The sequence below is a fragment of the Octopus sinensis genome, linkage group LG11 (assembly GCF_006345805.1).
Source record: "Octopus sinensis linkage group LG11, ASM634580v1, whole genome shotgun sequence".
NCBI classification, from domain to species: domain Eukaryota; kingdom Metazoa; phylum Mollusca; class Cephalopoda; order Octopoda; family Octopodidae; genus Octopus; species Octopus sinensis.
In genome coordinates, this window is record NC_043007.1 from 20087559 (window position 1) to 20100221 (window position 12663).

Consider the following 12663-nt stretch of genomic DNA (forward strand, 5'->3'; position numbering starts at 1 on the left):
TGCTGTTGCTGTTTAGCCCAAAGTCAGCCCTAGTAAGATCTATGACTAAAGGTACTCTCTTGCCAGGATCATCATCACCGTTTAACATCCTTTTTTTCCATGCTGGTATGGGTTGGAGGATTCAACAAGAGCTGACAAGCCAAAAAATATACATATGCACGCACATACATATGCATGCACATACATACACCTGCACATACATACAAACACACACATACATATGCACACACATACATACGCATACACATACATACGAACACATATACACATGCATGCATGCTTCGTTCAACACGTTTCCACCTACCAAATCCACTCACACGGCTCAGGGCTATAGTAGAAATCACCTGCTCAAGGACTGAACCCAAGATCACATGGATTGGGAAGCTTCTTAATCACACAATTCTTACCTGTGCCTTTCTATGTCCTTCACAGCTCAGAGGTTCAACATGTGAAGGTGTAGAATAAAAGTACCTTACTTAAAAGCAATTTAACCAACTGGCATCAGGAAGAGCCCCCGGCTCTAGATTATTGCCTCAGGAAGTTTTCTCCTACTCATATCAGCATGGAAAAAAACCCAATCATAACAATGATGATGAATATCTTGAATTTCAACTGTTCCTTGAGGCTCATCAGTTGAAAACTTCAGAGGATTATATATATTGTTTAGTTCACCAAATCCATTTGATAAGAATGCTATGGATTTAAATGAATAAATTATTTGCTGTTCTCATTACTTTTCCATACAAAAGGCTGTGATTTAGTTCTCAACAGAACGCAGGAGTGGCTGTGTGGTAAGTAGCTTGTTTACCAACCACATGGTTCCGGGTTCAGTCCCACTGCGTGGCACCTTGGGCAAGTGTCTTCTACTATAGCCTCGGGCCGACCAAAGCCTTGTGAGTGGATTTGGTAGACGGAAACTGAAAGAAGCCCGTCGTATATATGTATATATATATATATATATGCTTGTGTGTGTATCTGTGTTTGTCCCCCTAGCATTGCTTGACAACCGATGCTGGTGTGTTTACGTCCCCGTAACTTAGCGGTTCGGCAAAAGAGACCGATAGGATAAGTACTGGGCTTACAAAAGAATAAGTCCCGGGGTCGAGTTGCTTGATTAAAGGTGGTGCTCCAGCATGGCCGCAGTCAAATGACTGAAACAAGTAAAAGTGTGAAAGAGAGAACATTTAACATGGTTGTATTAATATTTGCAACATTTTAAGGCGGCAAGCTGGCAGAAATGTTGGCACACCAGGCGAAATGCTTAGCGGTATTTCATCTGTCTTTACATTCTGAGTTCAAATTCCGCCAAGGTAAACTTTGCCTTTCATACTTTTAGGGTCGATAAATTAAGTAACACTGGGGTTGATGTAATCGACTTAATCCGTTGTCTGTCCTTGTTTGTCCCCTCTATGTTTAGCCCCTTGTGGGTAATAAAGAAATAGGTATTTCTTCTGTCTTTACATTTTGAGTTCAAATTCCACCAAGGGCGACTTTGCTTTTCATCCTTTTGGGGGTCAATAAATTAAGCACCAGTTATGTACTGGGGTCAATCTAATCAACTTTCCCCCTCTCCCAAAATTTCTGGCCTTGTGCCTAGAGAAGAAAAGAATATTTGCAACATTTTAAATTTGTTTTTTTATTTTTTATAACTTGAATAAAAAGAGTAAAAGAAAATAGTCTTTATTTTGATTTGAAAAATACGACCAAAAGATGTAGTTATATTCTTTTTTGTTTTTTACTTGCTTCAGGCATTGGACTATGGCTATGCTTGGGCATCCTCTTGAAGGGTTTATTCAAAAGTACCATCTAACTGTTTGTAATGAGTCGGTCACATGACAAGCAACCATCTGAGTCAGTGATGTGAATGCCTTACTACAAAAGGAAATGTGGCACCTGAAAGACCAATGGTCAGACAAGGAGGTGGACAAATTCAGGCCTGTGCTTATTCTCACGATGTGAAGGCTTCCGGTGGCACGTAAAAAGCACCCACTACACTCTCGGAGTGGTTGGCGTTAGGAAGGGCATCCAGCTGTAGAAACTCTGCCAGATCAAGATTGGAGCCTGGTACAACCATCTGGTTCGCCAGCCCTCAGTCAAAACTGTCCAACCCATGCTAGCATGGAAAGCGGACATTAAACGATGATGATGATGATGAGGTAATGTGTCAGTGAGATGTAAGGATGGCTCACATTACTGCCCTGAAAAAAAGTGATCTCTTGAAACACTGGTGAGGACATTTAAGTGAATCAGCCTTCAAAAATTTCTTACAAGGCTCTGGAATTATTCCATAAATTGTGGAAGATAACATTTTGAATCTGCTACCAAATATGGAGGAGCTGGTAACTGCCCTCATCTTCATCGTCGTTTAACGTCCATTTTCCATGCTAGCATGGGTTGAACGGTTCGACCGGGGTCTGGGAAGCCAGGAGGCTGCACCAGGCTCCAGTCTGATCTGGCAGTATTTCTACAGCTGGATGCCCTTCCTAATGCCAACCACTCTGTGAGTTTAGTGGGTGCTTTTACGTGCCAGGGAAGGCTGGCAATGGCCATGATCAGTTGGTGCTTTTTAAGCCAGCCAAGGCGGCGCTGGCATCGGCCACGTACGGATGGTGCTTTTTAGGTGGCAGGGTAGGCTGGCAACAGCTATCTACAAGACAAAATCAAGGAAAGACTCGAGTGTTGACACTTCCTTCAGACAAAGGACTCTTTCTCCAAGCAATGGGTAGATTGTATGTTGTTCATGAACGAAATACAATACTGCAGGGTACTGAGATGTTGGACACTGAATGCAAAGGATATTTGTGGGTTGCAGGAGATAAGAAACATGTATTGTCTGCTGGATGTGTAATGTTTGTATACATAGACGTGGTGCAGATGAGCTGAGAGATACAAGTAGGTACAAGAGCCAGCTGCAGTGTGCAGGAACCAACACTACATTGGTATGAACACATGATACATATGGAGTTTAATGGATGGATAAGGAAGTGCTAGGATAGCTAAGAGGAAGACGTGGGCACAAGCACTCAGCCTTAAGTGCACAGCTCCTCATAGCAGAAACAGCTGTAAGCTATTGAAGCTGATTGCATAATTTCTGTTCTCTTGTCACCCAATTCATCCACACACGTACATTATTATATAGCCTTAGGAAAATAATTACCAATTAAAAGATTTTGCAATAGATAACGTATTTAAAATACTTTAATAAAAATGAGATCATGAAAATATACTAGTAAATTTAAAGAGTTAGCTATCGGTAAAACTACTGTTATATATTCATAAATACAGTCTTGAATTCTGAATACATATAACTAAAAGATATTATTGTTATCTACGTATAGGTGCAGGAGTGGCTGTGTGGTAAGTAGCTTGCTTACCAACCACATGGTTCCGGGTTCGGTCCCACTGCATGGCATCTTGGCCAAGTGTCTTCTGCTATATCCCCGGGCTGACCAATGCCTTGTGAGTGGATTTGGTAGATGGAAACTGAAAGAAGCTCGTCGTATATATGTATATGTATGTATATATATATATTTGTGTATGTGTGTCTGTGTGTCCCCCAACATCGCCTGACAACCGATGCTGGTGTGTTTACGTCCCCGTCACTTAGCAGTTCGGCAAAAGAGACTGATAGAATAAGTACTGGGATTACAAAGAATAAGTCCCGGGGTCAATTTGCTCGACTGAAGGCGGTGCTCCAGCATGGCCACAGTCAGATGACTGAAACAAGTAAAAGAGTAAAAGAGTATAGTTTATAGATCCAATATAGATCCAACAAAAGAAAAAAAAAAAACTCTATCCAGTGAGAGGTCAATTTAAAACACATACTAATAGAGCTAGTAATAAACAGGTTGCTTGGAGACACCTGATGTATTTTATATATATGCTTACTCGAAGTACCATAAAAACATGAAACTACCTGTAGTTCTTTCAGTAGGTGTATTCAATTGATATATATATATATATATACTCTCTTTCTCTTTTACTTGTTTCTGTCATTTGACTGTGGCCATGCTGGAACACTGCCTTTAGTCGAGCAAATCGACCCCAGGACTTATTCTTTGGAAGCCTAGTATTTATTTTATCGTTCTCTTTTTGCTGAACCGCTAAGTTACTCAATACCTTATATTTCTTTATTGCCCACAAGGGGCTAAACATAGTGGGGACAAACAAGGACAGACAAAGGGATTAAGACGATTATATCGACCCCAGTGCGTAACTGGTACTTATTTAATCGACCCTGAAAGGATGAAATGCAAAGTCGACCTTGGCGGAATTTGAACTCAGAACGTAGCGGCCGACGAAATACCTATTTCTTTACTACCCACAAGGGGCTAAACACAGAGAGGACAAACAGATTACGTTGATTATATCGACCCCAGTGTGTAACTGGTGCTTATTTAATTGACGCCGAAAGGATGAAAGGTAAAGTCTACCTCGGCGGAATTTGAACTCAGAACGTAGCGGCAGACGAAATACCGCTAAGCATTTCGCCCGGCGTGCTAACAATTCTGCCAGCTCACCACCCTGAACTCAATACCTAAGTTTGTTCTTGGGTAGTAGATTTAAACAGTTTTAAAATAATTTTATAACATAAAAGTGGCCGAGCATTTTGAAGGATTTAAAAGCATGAGAAAATCAGTGTTGTCTCTGTTCACTCAACAACTTTGTACAGAGTACACATCTGTTATCAGAAATAACATTTGTTGCTTTTAGCATGTTTGTAAAGAGAAAAATAACATTACCGACAGTTGAACAGGAAAATGAAATTTTACAGCACATAGATCAAAGTGAAAAGGCATCAAAAATTGTAGAAGAGTACACTTTATTGATTGAATAACATAAAAACTCTGTAAACATGCTTTTTGTGCTTTATTTGAATGTAATTATGTTCAGTATGGCTTCCTTTCTTTTATGATCAGATCAATTATTAAAACAATCAGTTATTCAGACAAAATGCTCCCTGCCTTCTCATTCAGATAATTGAGGTCTTAATTGTACAAGAGACTGAAATCAAGTGGAAAGATCAGATTCTCAGATCTGCAACATCTAATTGTCTAACTGACGGGGCCCCAAACGGTGGGCTTTCAGATACACTATGCAATCTTGAAATTCTCCCAAAACAGAGATTTATTCAATCTGCTGCACAAGATTAAGTACCAGCACGTATTCGTGATCATAAATTGTACCAACAAGAAACTAGATAAAAACAAGGGTGTTTCCCCACACCTATCCCTATCTACATTTTTGGGCGATACCTCTAGAATCCTAAAAGGTGTTTCTGGAGACGTGATTTTTCATGTAGTGCTGTGTCTTTACAGATACAACTTTAAGAGTAGCAACACTCACTACTGGGTAAATGGTCTACTATATGTGTGTGTGTGAGTGTGTGTATTATACACATGCACACACAACACACACACACACATACATACATCTCCAATTAGTAGGGATCTTTAAAATCTAGGAAATTAATACAGTAGCACTTCACATTAGAATTTAGTTAGCAAGGTATTCTAAAGGAATACCAACAATAGTTCTCATCCATCAACCATAAAAAAAACAAAAACAAATGATGCAATTTTAACGAGTTAATTCATGATATTAAGCACTTTGTAAATACAATGTAATGAATGTAAGAACAAGACGTTGCACATTTATCACAGAGTAAAATACAATAATAACTGAACATAGATGGAGTTGATTATTCAATTATGTTACATATGTTTCCATAGAATGGTTATTTATTTGCTTATCAATATACTACATAACAAAATAACCAGACCACTTCATCAGACATCATTGCATAATCAAAATACACATTGATCTGCCATAATTAAATAATTCACTGTATTCATATTCATTTATTATATAAAAGATGTCCTAATGCATAAATACAAACTAATTTTAAGAATGTTGGAAATATTCAAGTGTGTAGTTAGAACCAAACCATATAATGATTAAAACCTGATATAACTATTAATAAAATTGTTAATATTTTTTTGCTACATGAGCACAAACCAAACCTATATAGGAGTGGGGTGTAGTTAATTGAATCAATCTTTTGTACATTAATGATGGGTATTTTATAGACCATGAAGGGAGATATGGAACAGGCAGCCTGTTGAGAGACAAACTGTTGACTCCGTCATTGCTCCACCTTCAAAATAATAATAACAGTAATATAGCACACACATACACACACAATACACTTATGCACATTTTCTGCCTACGAAATTTCACAAGTCATTTGGGCGTGAACTTTTAAGCACACAACTACACCTGTGCCCATATATAATATATATTATATATATATATAATATATATATATATATATATATATATATATATATATATATATAATATGTATATATATATATTTATATATATATATTTACTTATATATATATTTGTATATATATTCATACACACACACGCATACATGCACATGTATACATACTAATACACTTGCATGTAGATGCAAGCAGATATATTTGCAAACTAAAATATGCATATATATATATATATATATATATATATATATAAACACACACATGAAAACTTTCTCTCCCTCACGTAGAGACACACATTTGTGGAAGCATACATTTGTTAATATGCTGTACATACATACACATATATATATGTATATATATATACATATATATATATAGATATAGATATGGTTATCTGGGGGTAATACTAATAACTGTAGATTCTTGTTCTAGCTGCACTCATATTTAGAAAACATAACAGCCATTCATTGCACAGATTAATTAGTTGTCATCTTGCTGAATGCGTTTGATCTCTAGATAGAAACAGGAGGTAAAATTTCTGCGTAATAGGAAGGTCTATCGATTCCAAGAACTGAGAATATCATTGGGATACCATAAGTTACATTTATGGCTACAATCAGAAACGGTAAGAAACTATCAGTCAGTTCGTAAATTTGCATTCTTTTGATTTTCGGGTCCTTTATATTAATTCCAAATATATGTTTGCAAATGTTTCGGATGATCAACCGCAGAAGTTCTGCCGTAATCAACATAATTGGAACTCCGATGATCAGCCTTATAAAGCATAGGATCACTGCAGTGATTGAAGGTAGTTCCAATGGGACCGGGATCGGATAGCTTGATGTTGCGAATCCATGCTGGTAACAAAGCCACGATCCGACAGAAATGCCAGCGCCAACACCGATGAGTAAGGTTGTATCCCTGCGTGCTGTGTTCCATTTGTCCACCGGTGGATACAGCAAGCAGAGCAGAAACGGTACACCTATGGTAAAGAAGGGAGCCACAGGATGTGTTACTGAAAAATGATCCAAAACCTGAAGGTAGGGGTAGATCAAGGGAAGGATTATGCACACGTACAGAACCCCAACAATGATGTCCTGCAAAAAAGAAAAAGAAAACACAAAAATGATTAGATATGTGTGAAATTAATTTGAGTCAAAATTTATAACAGAAAAGAAATTAATATTTTTAAGTAATGGCTTTAGGAATATTTTCGTTCATAAAAATTAATTTAAACATATTTTATTGTATCTTGGGTGGGTCATTATGTCAATAATAGACACATGTACTGGTTCTGTTTCATTTCTTTTATTATTAATTATTGGTCAATACATTAACATTTAACTAATTAACTCATTGGTTGTTTGATTAATTATTCAGTCAATCAAGCAGTTAGCGAGTTTGAGAAAGCACATTTGTCATCATTCAAAATCTCAATAATAAGAGGGCATGTCATTGATCAGATTGCAAATGATGAAAAGATTTTCACAAACCTAGCTCATTAAGTGATCGATCAAATGGGTAATCAAACAATTGATTAGTTAATTGGTTAGTTAATCAATTGACAAAACCCTGACTGTCTAAAGACAAGTAGTTAGTTGCATACATATGTTTCTGCCTCAACAGTGTCATCAGCACAGCTGTTGTCCTACCTTGGCTCTAGCATACAAAGGATTTAGATTACATAGGAAAAGATTAGAGGCCATTTATGGCCTTGAATAATTAGCAGAATTAAAAATTTTGTGACGTATATTTGCCATTTAAATATGGCTAACCCCTAAGGGTGGATGCTAGTGTAGTTTGTAGCCCCAGGAGGACACCTCCTCCAGCTGGCTATAGACACACTTTCTGTATACCTATACAGAAAGTGTGTCTATAGCCAGCTGGAGGAGGTGTCGTCCTGGGGCTACAAACTACAATAGCATCCACCCTTAGGGGTTAGCCATATTTAAATGGCAAATATACATCACGATGTGTTGCAGCTACTGTTTATAACTCGCCCTAAGATTTGTTATTAAACATTTTGTATTTGTTTGTTTAACCCCTGGTCAGCTCTGATTAAGCAGATCCAGGATCAAAAATATATTTCTGTCATGACCATCGTAACTTTTATTTAGACATAATGCATCTAGGACTGAATTATTCAATATGTCCTTTCGTTGTTTTTGAAATGACATGGTGCAATTTCCAGGAGATATGGCTGCTATTTCTAGAGGTTAGGTAACTATGTAGAGGCTGCTTGTTCTCATTTATATTAAACTAGCAGTATCGCCCGGCGTTGCTTGGGTTTGTAAGGGAAATAACTATAAGGCATTTTTAGAGAGTTATAGCCAAAAAATGGGAAAAAAATGATGGTAATTTTTTTTTTAGTTAAAAAGGTCGAGTTGCGTCCCCTAGACAGTCTGTGGTTTGTGTTTCTGATTCTCAACCCCATGTCGAATTTATCGATTTTTTTCAGAACTGGGGGAACTTTTCAAAATTTTTGCTGCGTTAGTTTTGAATTATGACATTGGGCTATGTGTGTGTCAAGTTTCATCAGAATCGGTTGAAAGCTGTGGTCAGGGTGAGGGTACAACCAAACAGACACATAGAAACACACACAGACAAACTGCCGTTTATATATAGAGAGAAGATGTGGTCAAGTATATTTTATTGTTAAATTCAAAATAAGAATAACTGGATTTTTTAAAACATCAAATGGCTATTGGGATCCACCCAATTAAAATAGGAATCAAAGGGGCCCAAAGAGAAAAAAATTTGGGGGACCCACTGATCTAATCCATGCAAACCTTGGAAAATGGACTTAAAAACATGGGAGAGAATGTAAAGGGAAAATGTATACAAACCAAAACTGAATGCATTCCAAGGTAGATCCTGCTAAGTGATATTAATGTGGTCCAGGCAATTGCCAACATTAGGCCGATATTGAACGGGAACTGTCAAAAGAAAAAAGAAAATCTATGTATATATACATAAACACATGTGCACATATCATCATCACCACCACCACCACCACCATCATCATCGTAGTTTAACGTCCGTTTTCCATGCTCCAATTTGATCTAGCAATGTTTCTACAGCTGGATGCCCTTCCTAACGCCAACCACTCCGAGACTGTAGCAGGACAAACACAGACGCACAAACATATACACATACATACATACATACATACATACATACATACATACATATATATATATACACATATATGATGGGCTTCTTTCAGTTTCCATCTACCAAATCCACTCACAAGGCTTTGGTCGGCCCAAGGCTATAGTAGAAGACACTTGCCCAAGGTGCCATGCGGGACTGAACCCGGAACACTGTGGTTCGTAAGCAAGCTACTCACCACACAGCCACTCTATGCCTATGTACATATAAATTATGTTTCTAATGCTTTTAGATGTTTAGTCGAATACCATGTGTGTGTGTGTATATGCATGCACACATGAGAAGCACATACATATGGTGATAGGAAAGGCATCCAGCTGTAAAAAAAATTGTCCCATTGAATTTCACTTGAACCAATGCAAGCATGCAAAAGTGGATATTAAAACAATGATAATGATATATACCCATTTCATTACAACCCACAAGGGGCTAAACACAGAGAGGACAAACAAGGACAGACAAAGGGATTAAGTTGATTATATCGACCCCAGTGCATAACTAGTGCATATTTAATCGACCCTGAAAGGATGAAAGGCAAAGTCGACCACGGCGGAATTTGAACTCAGAACGTAGCAGCAGACAAAATACCTATTACTTTACTACCCACAAGGGGCTAAACACAGAGGGGACAAACAAGGACAGACAAACGGATTAAGTCAATTACATCGACCCCAGTGCATAACTGGTACTTAATTTATCGACCCTGAAAGGACGAAAGGCAAAGTCAACCTCGGCGGAATTTGAACTCAGAGCGTAACGGCAGACGAATTACCGATAAGCATTTTGCCCAGCGTGCTAATGTTTCTGCCAATTTGCCGCCTTTGATAATGATATATACCTCAAACAAAAATAAGCCCATGGCATAATTGCCTTTTTTATCACAGATCTTCTAGTACTAAACAAAATATTTTACGCAGTCAATTTTTCATTTTAGGTTTGAAGTAGCTGATTGAGTGCATGTATTTGATGGCTACTGTCTGACCATGAAGCATTGCTACGGGGGAAAATTCTATTTCAAGATTTATGTTTTAAATTGTACTGACCGAGAATTAAAACATTGATTTGCAAATAGTGACTAAAGAAAATGTTCTTGTTTTTTAAATATAGGCAAGGTATGAATGTGTGGTTATGAAGCTCACTTTGCAAATGCAAGGCTTTGAGTTCAATCCCACTGTATGGCACCTTGGGCAATTTGTCTTCTATTATAGCCTCAGCGTGACCAATGCGTTGTGAGGAAATTTTGTAGAGGGAAACTGAATGGAAGCCCATCATATGTATGTATGCCTCTGTGTGTGTGTGGGGGGGGGTGCATGTCTTTGTGTTTGTCCCTCACCACTATGACAACTGGTGTTGGTTTGTTTATGTCCTAATAAGTTTGGCCCAGTGATCAAAGTATTGGGGTCAATTTATTGAAGGTCATGCTTCAGCATGGTTGCAGTTGAATGACTGAAACAAGTAAAATATAAAAGATATTTGTGTTTCTGCTGTTTGTTGTTTAGCACTGACAGAGCACAACTACAACCAACGAACATCCTATCTCTCTCTCTCTCTCTCCATTTTCGTTTTTCTCAACAGTCTGTCCAAAACCATAAGGCTCAGGGTCTCATTCCACTTTTTATGATGACAGAGTGTGTGTTATGTCGCACGTTCGGATGACCTCTACTCAACTCTACTCCTCTGCTCCTACTACTCTCTTGACCTCTAGGCTTCTCTCTCTATATCAACGTATTGGGCTAGCCTACTTCATCGTCTGGGAGCGTCCACACAACAGTGTGATTTGATATTAAATAGCTGTGGGCCCTTGTTGCACTTGACCAATGCAAGTTTGAAGTGGGCCGTGGAGTTGAAACGAAAATCTTTGACACTAACTCCTGTACTAATGTCACCTCCGACTCCAATTCCGACTCCTCTTTATGTAATTAAGTGAATGTGGTCTACATATCTCATAAAGCACATGCATACGCTCATACTTTGAGTAGGCCTATATGTTATAACTGGTTTATAGTAAAGAATAAAGATATCATGAATCGGAGTCAGAGTCGGTGTAGTTTCATTGACTCCAACTCCAGCTACCCCTGAATTGTTTCCGACTCTGACTCCAACTCCACAGCTCTGGTTTGAAGGATGAGAAACTGAGACTGGCTCTGCACAAACCATGCCCACCACAATAATATTCACCATGTAAGTTGTTCAGTAAGGCAAGATACCATCACACTGTCTTTGAAAGTCCAGAAAGAGCTGATGGGGACAGACAGGAAATGTTATTACATGTCTTCAGCTTTGACTCTGCACATGAGTAGCCATTGGACAAACAGAAGAAATTTCATTTGTGTCTTGTCAAACCCTCATCTGTCAAAGCAATGAGAAAGAACACCAACACCATGTTGAAGGAAATGGAAATTAAGTCTGCTCTTTCTAACACTAAATTTCCTATATTCAAATCTATTGCTGAATGTTATGTCTTCTAAGTACAACACAATTTATTTATCAGCCTGAAAGCTCATATCTTTTATAATCCTAATTTTGTTCTTAATAACAGCAAGTAGAGTACTTGAAGTTTGTATGTCATTGTAGCAGGAGGAGGGCTATTATAATTCTTCCTGCGACATTATCCGATTGTTGTCAATGGCAAAATGCCAGTGATGTATTGAATTCAATGTTAAACCCTCACAAGACAAACATTACCTTTTATTCATTGCCTTTCTCTAGAATCAATAAAATTTGTATAAAATGTGTTGTATTGTCGACATATGGGGAAAAACATATTTCATGTTTGAAATTTATATGCTTGAAACTCTTTTGCAATAAAATATTGATACTGGGATTATAATTATAATGAATTAATAAATAAATAATTAGGGACTGATAGGGACTTAGCTGAACAAAAGCTGAATTGGAAATTATCAATAATGAAGCCACATTATAGAAACTTGATGTAAGGGGTGGGGGTCACTATTCCAGTTTTAAAAAAATGCATTAAAATTCCCAGGCGAGCAATAGAAGAAGTTTGTTTATTGGAATAAAAGGAATAAAAATTCATTAAACAACGGAGTGAAATTTGATACAAAAGGCAGGAATTTATGATAGATATAAATAAGTATAAAAAAACTTATAAGTTCGGAGAATTGGATGGAAAAATTTCTGGGAGAAATCAGGAAAAGATTTGGTGTATTGGAAGATGTTCATCGGAGATCTGCTTTCG

General features: G+C 37.7%; 1 protein-coding gene and 1 long non-coding RNA gene across 2 annotated transcripts in view; both read right to left on the bottom strand.

The window, feature by feature from the left end:
* Window positions 1-1664: 1664 nt before the first annotated feature.
* Window positions 1665-2933, bottom strand: LOC118765339. Its single transcript, XR_005001175.1, has 2 exons — window positions 2652-2933; window positions 1665-2348 (listed from the first exon to the last, which is right to left on the bottom strand). It is a non-coding gene; the product is annotated as an uncharacterized LOC118765339 (long non-coding RNA).
* A 3584-nt stretch (window positions 2934-6517) lies between these two features.
* The window catches only part of LOC115217379 (sphingosine-1-phosphate phosphatase 2), a 42908-nt gene continuing 36762 nt past the window's right edge, over window positions 6518-12663 (bottom strand). The window contains exons 2-3 of the mRNA XM_029787054.2: window positions 9137-9226; window positions 6518-7387 (exon numbers count right to left, since the gene is read on the bottom strand). Coding sequence (XP_029642914.1) covers window positions 6803-7387; window positions 9137-9226 — 675 coding nt within the window. The 3' untranslated portion in view covers window positions 6518-6802. The remainder of the gene's footprint in view (window positions 7388-9136; window positions 9227-12663) is intronic.